Raw genomic sequence first — 16,784 nt, forward strand, 5'->3', positions numbered from 1 at the left:
CACGGAATACGTTTTGGGACGCGGATTTTAGTGTGCAGTAAAGGAATATATGATCAGCCAATGGACATATTGATCTACCAGATGGCGATCGATAACTGGGAAATCCTTTGCGGGATCCAACCGGCCCACGGTAAGATCTTTTTCACGTAAATTACATGCTGATCAGGCCTGGTTATGATAGCCATCCACCCGATCAGCGAATGTGGCTACTGAGGCTAACGCGGTTATTGGTAATCAATAATCAGAAACGACGTCCCCCGCCCCCCCCCCCCCTTTCATGCATTCATGGTGGACCATCATATCGATCATATGCAGTTTGATTTTTAACTCTAGCTTCTGTATAGCCGAAATACCATTGGATTTAACGTTACTAGCTTAGCGCCCTGTATCTCGCCTTCCAGGAAATATACTAGTCCAAATCCCATATAACGCTTATATTCAAGATGCTATAAAATGAGAACGTATTGATGAATAATTTTTTTCTTTAAGCCATTTTGAAGGGACAATTTATGGTCTCAATTGACCATGAGAATGGACAGATAGCAATACTATAAAGTATAGATTTAGCTCTACAAACAGCCCCACGGACTATGCAAGTCTGTTTAGAAATGCTGGCCGTTTAGCGTGAGATTAGACGCATCCAAGTGGCCGGGAAAGTGTTAACCCTAACTGTTACGAAGGATCAGATTAAACCGAATATATATATTTATTTATGGATATATATTGAATAGTATTTGTATATCGTTTGATATCCCTTGTATATTCCTTGTACATATACACGGAATATCCCTTTAGCCTACTATAGCCCATAATAGTTCATTCTCTTATTGGACAAGGACCTGGCGCCAGGGGACAAGCCCCTTGGAGCCAAGTTCAATGGTACCGACGAGACATGTCTCTACTAGCCCCGGCTCTGCGCAGGAATACGGCTACCGAAAGGAGAGTGGCACTATTTGTTCACCGTGCATATAAATATGGCGCAAGTAAATGTAGAAGACCCTTAGTCCTTTACCCTTCTACCCAACTAAGTAACAGAACGTGAAACCTCACCCACGATACCGCGTGCGGTGTAGTATGGCCTGTTTGGCCTTAGAATAGCATCGAGACCTCGTGCGAATTAATAGCTGAATTGTCAGAGTTTGGCACTGTACCGTCGAGTGCGACGTATTTCTATTAAGTAATAATAGTCTATCGTGTATGGTGCATCGTGCGGTTAGAGTTCTAAAGTGACCAGCATCTCCAACGCTTCCTCGTGTTATCTAGAGTCTTATCCAGGCTGGGGCCGACCACACATGGCGCTTTCTTCCGAGGAGATCTAGACGAGGACCGAGGGACATGCACACTGGATTACCTACCAGACGACTGCTGAGCCCTATGCGGCTGGAATATATTTGCTTTGGTACTGTGATTTGTGGAGCGGATAATCGCCGACGCCTGTGAGTGTTGGATTTACCCCCGAGAGGAGTCAAGTTGAGTCGGCGCTCAGAGACTGAGGTCGCCTAGCTTCTTCTTCACTGTGGAGCTACAGCCTACGAGAGAACCAAGGTGTATTCATCTGCGGATCAAGAGTCTACTGCACTGTCTTCTGTACTTGAAGTCTCCCTAGATATCGTTGACCAGACGGTCTACTACCGACGGCTCTCCTACCCCCCCTACCGGCCTACAACCGGGAGGACCCCTTCCAGAATATCCTGCTATATCATTAAGAGTACCATAGATCTAATTCCCTAAGAGCCAGGTTGTATACTTGCTTCCTGCGTAACCAGAGATTGGACATTCAGTGTTGATTTGCCTACGAGTACTCATTTGCCTTACAAGTGCATTCAAATCATAAATGTAATAGTAACTATTATATGTACCTTTTGCTATATATTAAATATTTGATTATTACCTTTGTGTGGACCCGTTTTCATTGTGGGAAAGTGTTCATCATATTTAGATATCGTGTACTGTATGGCCAGTAGTTAAAGTACATAAAGCGGTAGTGGTTTAATGATACCATACTTATCAATACAGTCAGGGAATTGTACCCCTCAGTTACAATTGGTCCTTCGAGCCGGAGGGTAATTAGTGTAATATTAATATAGTGGTATTAATATTGAAATGGCCTATGATGAACACTCCACGAAACGGTCCTCCTAAAGTAGAACGCCCGCAGCGTAGACGACAGCCACCTCAGTACTTAGAGGATTACGCTGCCAGTATACTACCTAGCCTTCTACAAACGGTAAACGCGGTAAAAGTAGAAAGTAAAATTATGTCCGACCCTATCAACCAGGATACCCCGACCACAGAGGCCCTAGTGGGTTCTAATGTAACTGACCAAGCTCACGGTGGGGACCAGGAGGGAACTGACACGACTTTACCCCCCGCCAAGACCGAAGAAGTAGTCCCCCAAGAGCTCCGGGAGGAAGACAACCCTCCAGAGATGGAACTCTGCACGGAACAAGATGAGGAGAGCGCCGAGGAGATAGAGCTCCAGGACTCCCCGCAGGGGAACGCATCCCCAACGGGTACTGCCAGGAGCGGCTCACCTCAACCAGCGTCTTCCCCCAGCGAGGCGGAGAGGATGCTGGCACAGGCGTTCCTCGCCAGCCTAGCAGCCTGTACGGAGCGTGATCGACTCCAAGCAGAGCGCGATCGACTCCAAGCACAGACGCTTAGCGAGCGCGAACATTTTACCATTGAAAGAGAACGCCTCCAAGCGCAGCAACGGAGCGAAGAAGAGCGCATACGTCTGGAGATGAGACGCCTTCAGACGGAAGAGAATATGGCAAGAGACCGGGCCGACACCCAGCGTGCCGCTGCCGGTGCCCAAAGAGAAGCAGATCTCACCAAGCGCGAAGCCGAGCGCGACAGACTACAAGCCGAGCGCGACAGACTACAAGCGCAGCTAATGGAGCAGCTGATCACCAGGGCAACACCCCCTCCCTCCACAAGGGGTTCCAGGGCCTCGTCAAGACACAGGTCAAGGGCACCCTCCCCTAACCGATTAAGCGACCCTGAGCCCGACCACCAGAGAGAGCCTACACCCCCCTCCGAACTCCTTCCCCGACCGGTCCAAGTGAGACCCAGCTACAAGGAAGGAACGGCGGACACCGCGGAGAGGCTAAATAGACGACTACAGGATCTAGAAGACCTGGCAGAGGAAGAAGAGGGAGAAGAGGAGAGTCAAGCCCGACAGCAGCACATTACTCCACAGGACCAGGAGGTCCAGTACAGCCCAGGCTATACCCCCGCGGCTCTGCGCTACAGACCCCCGACTCTATTCACGGGTGAGCATGACGCACGACCAGTCCCGAGGAATAGTACCTGGACCAGCGGGCCATGGTACCCTGCCGGTACCAGCCCACCGAGAGGCGTAAGAGGAGACTCGCCCAGGAGGCCTCTCTTCCAACGCTCACCGATGTGCCAGCCATCCACGGCGTCATACATTGGCACACCGACGTTTCCAGACTTCACCCATGAGAACCGAGCACAGTACACGGAGCTACGGATGTGCTTAGAGACAATGATGGTGGATGTAACTGATGAACGCCACAAGTATGCTATCCTATTGAAGCACCTGAAAGTGCCCAGAGCGCACAACATAGCGCTGGCCTATGCCACCTCTACTACCCCATACACAGCGGCTCTAGCAGCACTAGACCAAAGATATGGACGTATATGGGATTACGTAATACAAGAGATAAGGCATATTGACCGCCTACCCCCAGCAACAGACAATCGCTCACTAGACGACCTGTCTATCAAAGTACAATCCCTGGTAGGGATGCTGGGGGCGCAACGAGAAAAGGGTATGCACGAACTATACGCAAACTCGAACGTCGAGAGGATTTTAGAGAAGCTGCCGCCCGCCCGACAGGAGCGCTTCAGGCGGCAAAGAGACCACCGTGATCCTAACGGTCCCGAGCCATCCCTCCTAGACCTAGCCGACTTCCTGGCGAGAGAAGTCAGCAGCCTACGGCTGGATACGTTCGTGCGGAGCACACCAAGCTCCAAAGAGGGACCTAGGAGAGCAAACGATGGCCGAAGATCGGTGACTGTCATGCACCAATCAGAATCAGTACCGAGCAGCAAGAACCACAGTACCCCCTCGATGAAAGAGAAGTGGAAGATGGTGTGCCCGTACTGCGAGAAGGAACACTGGTTGTCACAATGTGACCTGTTCAAGAAGATGACCGCTGAAGAAGTGAGTCAATGGATAAAGTCCAACAGGCGCTGTTACCGATGTGCGCGCAGTCACATGGCAGCCGAGTGCCGCCTCAAGAAGAGGTGTAGTCGGTGTGACGGAGCCCACCTAGATGTCCTACACGACAGTAACAGAAGAAAGCCTGCACCATCCAGCAGCACAAAGGCAAGTGTTATGTACATTGACCCCGCTAGCACCAGCGGCGCCCAGGTGCTCTTAAAGGTGGTCCGCGTAACACTGAGTTACCAAGATAAGATCATGGACACTTACGCCGTCCTTGATGACGGGTCAGAGAAGACCCTTCTCCTTGCGTCCGCTGCGGCCCAGCTGGGGCTGCGGGGGAGCGAGAACCAGATGACGATTCGGACAATAAGAAGAGATCTAAAGACGATAAAGGGCGAGAATGTATCCTTCACTATCGCAGCAAGCGGGCAGCCCGAGAGACGGTATAGGATTACTAATGCTTTCACCAGCCAAGAAATAGGACTATCGCAGTACACCTACCCCATCGCCAAGCTGATGGATAAATATGTGCACCTGCGTCAACTCCCTATCCCGCTCATAGACGGTGCCACCCCGACCCTGCTGATAGGCTCCGACCATGCAGACCTCATAGTCCCGATAGACCGGGTCCATACAGGACCCAGAGGTTGTCCTGCAGCAGTCGAGACCCGCCTAGGATGGACATTACAAGGCCCCCTCGCCAAGTCTCTTAACCGAACAGCAGCCACTGGCTGCCTCCACTCCGGAGCGACAGAAGAAGACACCACACTCCTGCAGCATGTCGAGAGGCTATGGACACTAGAGACAATGCCCTTTAAGAACGAAAAGAAAGACATTCGTTCTAAGGAAGATATTTACGCTATAGCCCTCCTCGAGCAAGGGACAAAGAGAGTCACAGTCAACGGAGTGATGAGATACGCAACTCCACTCCTGAGGCGAGAGGGAATGCCCACCTTTCACGCCACAAAAGAAGCGACGGAGCGGTATCTATTGAACACAGAGCGGCGCCTAGCCAAAGACCCCGCTCAAGAGGCTGTGTACCGCGCTGAGATTAACAAGCTAATCACAGCGGGACACATAAAGAAAATTGACTGGCGACGTCGTGCGCTGCTCCGCGCCTCCCTGATCAAAGACGGCTTTGATCTCCGGCAGCGGGCCAGCAGCGACCCCCCAGCATTGCGCAGCCTCTCCCCAGAGGACAATGCACTACAAAAACACGTTGCAGAGGACCCAGCAGCAGATGAAGAGGTCCGACAAAGTGTGACAAATAGTTTCTACGTGGACAACTGTTTACAAAGCGTCTCGACGCCAGAAGAAGCCGAGGCTCTTCTACTCAAGCTCCGCGCCTCCCTGATCAAAGGCGGCTTTGATCTCAGGCAGCGGGCCAGCAGCGACCCGCAAGTACTGCGCAGCCTCTCCCCCGAGGACAAGGCAGCGAGCAGCGACACCTGGATGGCGACCATCCCAGGAGAAGCCCAAGAAATGACACTAGGAGTAGTCTGGCGCTTCAAAACAGACTCGCTCCATTATAGACACAAACCCCTGACCAAGGAGCAGGGAAGGTCGACGGCAATACCGACCACCAGACGGAGTGTATACAGAACACTCGCCAGACAATATGACCCGTTGGGATGTATTCTACCTTACACCACCAGGGCAAAGATGATTGTAAGAGCGCTATGGGACAAGGACCAGGGCTGGGACGATCCCATACCCGAACACCTTGCATCCAGATGGAGAGAGTGGGAGACGGAACTCCGCTCACTCCCAGGTGTTAATATACGCCGCAGCTACTTCCCACCCACAGTGAGGCCAGAGACATGCAAGATCGACCTGCACGTATTCAGCGACGCCTCCGAAGTAGCCTACGGTTCGGTGGCCTACTTGCGTGCCCGAGAGGAGGGAGGAGAAATACATACTGCTTTCATCCTGGCTCGCTCAAGAATAGCCCCACGAAAGCAACAATCTATCCCGCGTCTAGAGCTCTGCGCAGCCCTAGCAGGAGCGCAGCTCGCCACGTTAATCCAACGTGAACTCACCATCCCGGTGCAAAGAACAATCTTGTGGTCAGACTCCACGACAGTACTCGCATGGATCCGGTCTGATTCGTGCAGATACAAGGTCTTCGTGGGAGTCAGAGTCACCGAGATTCAAGAGTTAACAGAAGTAGCGAGCTGGAGGTATGTGGACACCAAACACAACCCAGCTGACGTCATCACCCGGGGAATGTCCCTGGATGACCTCACCCGTCACAACCTCTACAGTGACGGGCCAGAGTTCCTCAAGCTCCCGGAAGAAGAGTGGCCTACACCCACCCCACGGGAGGCGAGTAAAGAGGAGGCCGAAAACAAGAACATTTACTACAAGCGTTGCAAGGGCAAGGCTAAGAGAATCATTAAAGACTCCAGTCACCCGAACAACTGCCTCTTTGAACTGCTGCGGTCAGGCAAGCGATACCGGAGTCTCAAGGCGAGCACAGAAAGACTCAGAAGTAGCTTCTATCCCCAGGCCATCAGGCTGCTAAACGAACAATGAATGAACACTACACAACAACAACCACCAAACGCACATAGCACACACATCCACACGCACACACTCACTTTAAACAAACACACTGTAGCACCCACTCCACACACTTTATAGCACACACCCACTTTAAACAAACACACTGTAGCACCCACTCCCCACACTTTATATTTATGGATGAAGGATTGCACTACAACTCGTACACCTTACTGTAAATTGTACCTAAAATTGTACCTCATCCCATTTCTGCTTTGCACTAGATAGTACTGTACATTAGTACACTGCATAGTATTGTGTATTGTATATTATATGGTAACTCAGAACATTGTACATATGTCTATACCGAACACTGTGACCTCATTCTCTTCTTCTAAATTCATGCTATATTATGTTATTATGTTATTTGATACTATCTTGTCTAGCACAGTCTCTGGAGCGTAACAGTAAGAAGCATTTTGTATGAAAGTATTCTGTACTTCTGTATGACAACTATTAAAGAACTTGAAGAACTTGAACTTGAAGAAACCTATGTTCTGTGGGTTGACACACACACTCGTCCCCACAGACCCCGATCTAGACGATTGCCTCACCCTACAGAGTGCGCAGCTAAAGACATTTCTGTGGCACCACCCAGAGGTTCAGCCCACGACTGACATTTCAGCAGCTGACTACGAAGAAGCAGAACTTCTTCTACTACAACGAGCCCAGAGAGACTCGTTCCCCGATGAGCTAGCCTGTCTACAGGGAGCAAAGCCCGTCCCATCAGACAGCAGACTGCTCCACCTAGCCCCCGAGAGCGACGCCCATAATCTCATCAGAGTGGGTGGTCGTCTGCGGACAGAGTGGGTGGTCGTCTGCGGAGAGCCCCAGACTTACCGGATGACGTCAAGTACCCGATAGTCTTGAACAGCCGACACAAGGTCACAGAGCTGATCATAAAGAAATACGACGAGGATGTGCACCACGCAGGGGCAGAGAGAGTCTTCGCGGAGATCAGACGTCGTTATTGAATACTGCAAGGGAGAGAAGCAGTGCGGCGCTTCCAGCGAACCTGTCTAGACTGTCGTAAGTGGCGAGCCCAGCCCAGTATACCCCGGATGGCTGACCTACCTCCCTGTCGCCTCCGACTCGGCGACAAGCCTTTTCACTCCACCGGTATGGACTGTTTCGGCCCGCTGTATATAAAGAAAGGAAGAGGAACCGAGAAGCGGTGGGGTATTGTATTCAAATGCATGACCACCAGAGCGATACATATCGAACTCCTCCCAACCATGAGCACAGACTCATTCCTTATGGCCTTCCGAAGATTCACATCACGGAAAGGAAAACCGTCTACATTGTTGTCTGATCACGGGACAAACTTCAAAGGCGGAGAAAGAGAGCTGAGAGAGAGCTTCCAAGCTATGGGCCCAGAACTTAAGACCCACCTCGCTCCATCCCAGATTGACTTCCAGTTTAATCCCCCGAACGCACCTCACTTCGGTGGAACTTGGGAACGAGAAGTACGTTCCATAAAGACAGCCCTGTATGCCGTGCTTGGGGCCCAGACCGTGGCGGAAGAAGTCTTAATGACAGTCCTCACGGAGATCGAGGGAGTATTGAACTCAAAGCCCCTCGGTTACGTCTCAAGTGATGTAGCAGATGTCGACCCAGTCACCCCCAACACACTCTTGATGGGGCGGCTGGACCCCGCGCTACCCCAGACAATGTACAGGCCTGAAGAAGCGAACGGCCGAAGAATGTGGAGGTACAGTCAAGTACTGGCTGACAAGTTTTGGAACAGCTTCCTACTCCACTACCTACCGTCTCTACAGACCCGCCAGAAGTGGGTGAAAGAGAGAGACAATTTGACAGAAGGAACAGTCGTCATGATTATCGACCAGTCACTACCCCGAGCTATGTGGCCGGCTGGCCGCGTAAGCAAAGTGATCACCGGTGCCTATGGAAAGGTCCGAGCAGCTGAAGTGCTCGTCCAAGGGCGGACCTACACCCGACCCGTGGCGAGGCTAATAGAACTGCCGAGGCTCCCTGATACTATCGATGACGACCATGACCCCATGACTTTGTGAACTGACTGACCCTCACAGCGGACATTGAGTAGTGGACAGTGCGGTTAATCTGTCTCTGCTTAGCTAATTAGGTGGGACTAATTAGGGTGCGGCTGTTACGAAGGATCAGATTAAACCGAATATATATATTTATTTACGGATATATATTGAATAGTATTTGTATATCGTTTGATATCCCTTGTATATTCCTTGTACATATACACGGAATATCCCTTTAGCCTACTATAGCCCATAATAGTTCATTCTCTTATTGGACAAGGACCTGGCGCCAGGGGACAAGCCCCTTGGAGCCAAGTTCAATGGTACCGACGAGACATGTCTCTACTAGCCCCGGCTCTGCGCAGGAATACGGCTACCGAAAGGAGAGTGGCACTATTTGTTCACCGTGCATATAAATATGGCGCAAGTAAATGTAGAAGACCCTTAGTCCTTTACCCTTCTACCCAACTAAGTAACAGAACGTGAAACCTCACCCACGATACTGCGTGCGGTGTAGTATGGCCTGTTTGGCCTTAGAATAGCATCGAGACCTCGTGCGAATTAATAGCTGAATTGTCAGAGTTTGGCACTGTACCGTCGAGTGCGACGTATTTCTATTAAGTAATAATAGTCTATCGTGTATGGTGCATCGTGCGGTTAGAGTTCTAAAGTGACCAGCATCTCCAACGCTTCCTCGTGTTATCTAGAGTCTTATCCAGGCTGGGGCCGACCACACATGGCGCTTTCTTCCGAGGAGATCTAGACGAGGACCGAGGGACATGCACACTGGATTACCTACCCGACGACTGCTGAGCCCTATGCGGCTGGAATATATTTGCTTTGGTACTGTGATTTGTGGAGCGGATAATCGCAGACGCCTGTGAGTGTTGGATTTACCCCCGAGAGGAGTCAAGTTGAGTCGGCGCTCAGAGACTGAGGTCGCCTAGCTTCTTCTTCACTGTGGAGCTACAGCCTACGAGAGAACCAAGGTGTATTCATCTGCGGATCAAGAGTCTACTGCACTGTCTTCTGTACTTGAAGTCTCCCTAGATATCGTTGACCAGACGGTCTACTACCGACGGCTCTCCTACCCCCCCTACCGGCCTACAACCGGGAGGACCCCTTCCAGAATATCCTGCTATATCATTAAGAGTACCATAGATCTAATTCCCTAAGAGCCAGGTTGTATACTTGCTTCCTGCGTAACCAGAGATTGGACATTCAGTGTTGATTTGCCTACGAGTACTCATTTGCCTTACAAGTGCATTAAAATCATAAATGTAATAGTAACTATTATATGTACCTTTTGCTATATATTAAATATTTGATTATTACCTTTGTGTGGACCCGTTTTCATTGTGGGAAAGTGTTCATCATATTTAGATATCGTGTACTGTATGGCCAGTAGTTAAAGTACATAAAGCGGTAGTGGTTTAATGATACCATACTTATCAATACAGTCAGGGAATTGTACCCCTCAGTTACACTAACCGTATCTCCATGTATGCCCACATGAAACTGAACAGAGAGATGATGGTAGACTATCTAGGAACCATCAGGCCATTGTGGCGTTAGAAATGCTGGCCATCTAGAGTGATATTAGACGGATCCAAATGGCCCGAATGTGTTAACGGACAGACAATAACGGACAGATAATAAAATAAAAAGGTGGAATAAAATAAAATATGAACTAAATTAAGATAGAATAGAATTATGAAATAAAAGATAAGTCAGATCAACACCCAACCAGGAAGTATCAAAACCAAACAAACTACATACACTATTAAAAAATACTACAAATGGAAATAAAGTAGTATAGAAGCATTCCAAACTGCTATCAAGCTACAAAAGGTCAAATCACGTTTAGACCAATTCCTGGAAAAAAACTTCCAACACAACAGCAAAAGTGTAAACGGGGAAGTAGAAAACCTCAATAATATATTTGACCTTACAGCCTCCTTATCCAACCCAAAGGCCTCAAATAGGAAAGCGAGGAAAAATGTAAATATGCACGACAAATGGTAGGATAATGATTGTAAAAATCTTAGGAAGAAATTAAGGAAACCAAAAACACAGAGACCCAGACAACCAGAACACACGTCTTCAATACAGCGAAACATTGAAACATTACAAAAACACAGCCAGGAAAAAAAAGGGACCAACACGTTAGAAACCAGCTACAGGATATAGAGGAATCCATAAAAACTAGGGATGTCCGATATTATCGGCCTACCGATATTATCGGCCGATATCGGCATTAAAATGTGATATCGGAAAATATCGGTATCGGTTTTCAAAAACAAAAATAATAATTTACATTTCTATAGAAATTATGTCCGATATTATCGGCCTACCGATATTATCGGCCGATATCGGCATTAAAATGTGATATCGGTTGATATCGGTATCGGAAATTAAGAGTTGGACAATATCGGTATATCGGTATCGGTAAAAAAGCCAATATCGAGCATCCCTAATAAAAACAAACAACTTCTGGGAAAACTGGAACAAACTAAACAAACAACACCATGAGGAGCTAAATTGATTGATGATTGATTGATTTTTATTTAGTACATACAATTTATACAAAAGTATAAAAACAAGGGGTACAAGGATAACATGTGAAAGTCTGTCGACTTGTTTCCAACATGGTCCCAAGAAGAATACAATGAATCACAAAGAAAGAGTTAAGAAGATAAGATAGATAAAACAAGTAGATAATAGACAACACAATTTTCTGAAAGAGCCTCATTACATCATGTCATGTTCCTGTTCTTCAAGAGTGGTGGCCAAGCACCCTCTGCAACCTATTGTTGCAGATGTCTCTTCACACCCCTCTTGAAGACAGCAATAGTGGGGGAGTTTTGGATGGCCCTGGGCAGAGAGTTCCACAGCCGGCAGGCTGTAGACAGAAAGCCATTATATTATGAATAGGAACCCTTTCTAGGCTCATAAACTGAGAGCTGCCCAACTGTCGTCCGTGGACCTGGCCACGCAGGACATTGCGAGTGCATAAATAACTTGGGGCAGATCCATTTAACATTTTATACGTATGTCCCAGTTTCAGAGAGGAGACCCTCTGCTCCACAGGGAGCCATCCCACCTCATTGAAGTGACATGGCTCAATATGGGTTCGAGGTGGCAGATTTAGGACCAATCGTATGGTCTTATTTTGGCTGGTTTGTAGCCTGTGTTTACTTTCCACTGTAACACCACTATACCAGTACGTACATGCATAATCATATTGGCTGAGGATCATGCAGTTGGCAAGCAATTTCATAGTTTCCAGTGATAAGAACCTCTTTTTTCGGTGCAAAAATTTCACCCTTGTGTTAACTTTTTTGATCACCTTCGTTTTCCCTGAGAGTGTTTGGTCGAGGTCTGCACCTAGGTATTTAACACAGTCTCTTCAACACTGAAGCCATTACAGCTGATCTCAAGTCGGGAGCATTCCTTTAATTTATGTTTTGAGCTGAATAGAATGAACTCAGTTTGTCCAAGATGAATCGATAATCTGTTGTCAACTAACCATTTGTGAAGGCTTTCCAGCTCCCTACTGAGACCGACTTGAATTTCTACTGTGTCCTCTCCAGACACCAGAAGTGCTGAGTCATCAGCATACAGTAGGAGTCTGCAGGATACTGCAGACACCATGTCATTAACATATAATGAAAAGAGCAATGGAGCAAGGATGCTGCCTTGCGGCACCCTACATGTTATTTCATTATATGAAGATGCAACACCATTTATGTTCACAACCTGGGTCCTCCCAGTCAGGTACGACCGTCCTAAACCATCTCACTGAACCATCGTCCATCCCACAGGCTTTGAGCTTCTCAAGCAGGATCTGATGGTCACAAAAGTATCAAATGCTTTCTGCAGGTCAATCAGAACCATGACAGTTTGTTTGCCACAGTCCATCTGGGTTCGAATATGGTCAGTGAGATCAATCAGGCAAGCATCCGTAGAATACCCAGGGCGAAAGCCAGACTGGAATGCTGCTAGCCATCCAAAATGGAGACGTATGGGTAAACCACTTCTACAATCTCTTTAGCCCAATACAAAATTATGAAAAGCAAAAACACATACAAGATAAAACTACAAAGCTACAAAAAAATTAAACGATCTGACACATTGGAAAGAATCAACCCAAAACCAGAGCAAATTGGAATGCTATTTGGCCCTAAACAGAGAGTACACAGTGGCAGAATACCTGAGTACTGTGACTGACCCAAAACTAAGAAGATCCTTGACTAGGTACAGACTCAGCGAGCACAGCCTAGCCACAGAGAAAAGCCACCATAGGCAGACCTGGCTCCCAAGCGAATACAGACTATGCACCCACTGCACACAAGAAGAGGTGGAAACCGAGCTCCACTTCTTAACAACCTGCCCACTATACCAAGACATCAGAGACATATACTTCCCACAAATTGCAAACACCCAAAGAGACTTTGACAACATGGACAATAACTCAAAACTCCCATACCTACTGGGAGAAATACAAGAATGTGCAAACACAGCAGCCAGATTTGTGAGCTGCTGTGACAAGAAAATGACATCCAACGGAATGCAACCGCCATAAAGACTGTACAAGAAATTCCGTCTGTAATGTACGGATTCCTTTTGTTTTCTCTGTTTGATTGTTTTGCAATGTAAACGTATGTTTCTTATGTCAATAAAGCCCATTTGAATTGAGTGAGAGCGAGAGCGAGAGCGAGAGAGCGACGAGCGAGAGCGAGAGCGAGAGAGAGAGAGAGAGAGAGAGAGAGAGAGAGAGAGAGAGAGAGAGAGAGAGAGAGAGAGAGAGAGAGAGAGAGAGAGAGAGAGAGAGAGAGAGAGAGAGAGAGAGAGAGAGAGAGAGAGAGAGAGAGAGAGAGAGAGAGAGAGATGAGTTGTCTTACTTCATAGACGCGTCTCCAACACTCAGACAGCCCCGGAGGCTCAGTTGCCTCAAGAAGCCTCCACATCGTTTAGAGATGTTCTCTACCACTCTGCCCTGAGAGAGAGAGAGAGAGAAAAATAGAATAGAGGGAAAGAGTGTGTTTGAGTTTAATACGGATGACCTTCTGTATTTTTTCTCTCATACTCTTATCATTCTTGGTTTCTCTTTCCATGGCTCACTTCTATCTCTCTATCTCTCTAAAACAGAAGTGCAGAGAAAAAGATAAAAGAGCCAGCCAGCCAGAGAGAGATACCTTGAAAGTCAAACAGAAAGAAGCATTTCATACAAAAGTATTCTGTATTTCTGTGTGACAACTAATAAAGAAACTTGAACTTGAAGCTTCAAAATGTCATTGTCCAAAAAAAACATTTAAACGAGTCCTCATATATACATACAGGATATACACACGATAATAAATATGTATATATATCGTATATATAAGAACGAACAGTAATACACACACTCACTCACACACTGTATACACACACACACAAACAAACACATACACACACACACCAGGGTTTCCCATTAATTACCTAGACTGTGGCGGCCCGATGTATCAGTAGTATTGGCAGTGGTAGTAGTCGTAATAGTAATCCACTATATTTTTTTATTTTCTAAAAAATAAACCAGTTCAACACAGGTAACCACTTTTGCTTCATTTCTTTGATGGCTCAAATGTATGCTCTAGTCCAGTGGTTCCCAAACCTCTCCTCGAGACACCCCAGCCGTTCCATGTATTTGTTAAATTCCACCACCAGCAACACCTGATTAAACTAATAAAGGGCTAGTTAAGTTGAATCAGGTGTGCTGCTGGTGGTGGAATTTAACAAATACATTGGGGCGGCTAGGTGGTGTAGTGGGCAAGGCGCTCGCCACCAACGCTGGAGACGCTGGGTTCGAGCCCAGCTCTCGGCGCTGCCACCAGCTTGGCTGGTCGCTCATACTAACACAATTGGCAGTGTTAGGGGTGGGAAAACTGGTGGGTGGGTCCTGGGCGTTGTGGACAGCGACTCCTACAGTTCGGTCGGGGCGCCTGCTCAGCAAGGGAAGGATCTGGAGAGAGGTAGTGCGACCTTCCACACGTTACACTCTCCCAGTGAGAATCTGCGCTGCCAGGCTGGCTGCCGGCTGGCTGCACATGCGTCGGAGGAAAGCATGTGACAGTCTCCGGCCTCCCGGACCAACAGTAGGGGGGGGGTGTGCGCAACAACCAGGAAGGGGGTTGGGAATTGGCATAACGACTAACAGTGGGATGGGAGAAAAATTGGAAAAAAGGAGGGGGGAAAAAGATAACAAAAAAAAAAAAAAAAAAAAAAAATACATTGAACAGCTGCGGTGCTTCGAGGAGAGGATTGGGAAGCACTAGTCTAGTCGATTTTGTGTTTTGAGCACAAAGTTCATCATAGATCTAGCCTCTTTATTTTGCTCTCAAAGTGCACCAGATTGATGCATTTAACTTTAAAATGTAAAAAAAAAATAAAAAAAACTGAACCGTGCAGATTGATTGAATGAACGTTTTATTTAACATATTGCAGAATGGGTAAAATACAGTACGGCTCAATACACACAATTGTTAAGGGGATGCAGACCAGAGAAAGACTTTCGTCTTGTTTACATCAGGGTCCCCCATTTTCAATTCATAATGAATTGTAAGTAAAGGTGCAACTTGCTCTGTGCAATCCATTCTTTGTGGATCTAGCCCATAGTGTATAGATACACACACACACACTGTATAGATACACACACACACAACATATATACTGTATAGATACACACACACACACCTCTATGTCAGTCTGAAAGTTGAACAAGTCGATCTTCTGCCAGTTACTACCATCCAGGGCCAGAACATTCCATGCCTGAGAGAGAGAGAGAGAGAGAAAGAGAGAGAGAGAGAGAGAGAGAGAGAGAGAGAGAGAGAGAGAGAGAGAGAGAGAGAGAGAGAGAGAGAGAGAGAGAGAGAGAGAGGAGAGAGAGAGTCTGAATTACTTAGTAGTATTATATACATATATATATATATAGACATAATAGCATACACAGTAGTAGGTAGTAGTATAGGCATAGTACATAGTAGGTAGTAGTATAGACCAGGGGTTCTCAAACTTTTTTAATACCACAACCCCATTTTATTTAGGATTATTTTTGGCGACCCCACACTTAATCCATTGCGTAATTTCAACGTGGAAATAAGGAATATCAAAATAAAAGCACACATTGTTGAACTTGATCATGCATATTTATTAGAAAATGAAATTACAGCACTACTGTTTCTGTATACACATTTATAAAACGAGGCATATTTAGTCAAAATATGTTGCCAGAACATAAAAAAAAGAAAAGAAAATGCGTTCACATGAGCTTTTCAAGAATAAAAAAAAAAACAGACTTAATGGGAAGGGTGTGCTTGTTCCAGGTTAGAGCAATTTTTTTAGATATGTTTTTTTCGGCATTTACTGCTTTATTGTAGATAGATGGGGAGGACATGCAGCATAGGTCCTGGGCCGGATTTGAACCCAGGACGGTGCTATAGGATATTTCATTAATATTTGAAGCTCTCCTCCTCTGATAGCATGATTGTCTCCCCCGGGCCCTCAGGCTGTAGGGTCCAGTGCCCCTCCTGATCAGCATGCTATAGCTCACATGCTCGTCTCTGTGGCTCTCTGTACATCTGCCCCCCCCCCCCCCACACACACACACATACATACATACACACGCACATACATACACACACACACCCCCCTCCCCTTCTCTTCTTCATCCATGAGGGTATAAATATGTCATGTGTCTTCATTCTGAGAGACTGAGCCCCGTGGAAGGGCTGGTCGGAGTTCTGTGTTCTTGTGTTTGACAATAAAGACACCGTCTGAGAAATACAACTTTGTCGCTTGAATCTGTCAGCTGGTCCATATATATATCAATCTAAGGACTTGGGATGGTTTGATGAGAACCTAACAGATGGAGGCGCTGCTGAGATTGGTTTTTGGGCCAGCTGACAAGGACGGAACAAGAACTCCTGACATCAGAAGGAGGAAGGGAGGAATGGAGACACGGAGAAGAAAAGGTGCAG

At 47.2% G+C, this 16,784-nt stretch overlaps 1 protein-coding gene across 1 annotated transcript in view; it reads right to left on the reverse strand.

Annotated features, from left to right (window-relative positions):
* The window catches only part of fbxl2 (F-box and leucine-rich repeat protein 2), a 149,359-nt gene that overhangs the window by 38,322 nt on the left and 94,253 nt on the right, over nucleotides 1-16,784 (reverse strand). Inside the window, 2 exon segments of the mRNA XM_084312819.1 lie at nucleotides 13,674-13,768; nucleotides 15,502-15,576. Of these exon segments, the coding sequence (XP_084168945.1) occupies nucleotides 13,674-13,768; nucleotides 15,502-15,576 (170 nt within the window).

This window comes from Notolepis coatsorum (genome assembly GCF_963971535.1).
Source record: "Notolepis coatsorum genome assembly, chromosome: 4".
NCBI classification, from domain to species: domain Eukaryota; kingdom Metazoa; phylum Chordata; class Actinopteri; order Aulopiformes; family Paralepididae; genus Notolepis; species Notolepis coatsorum.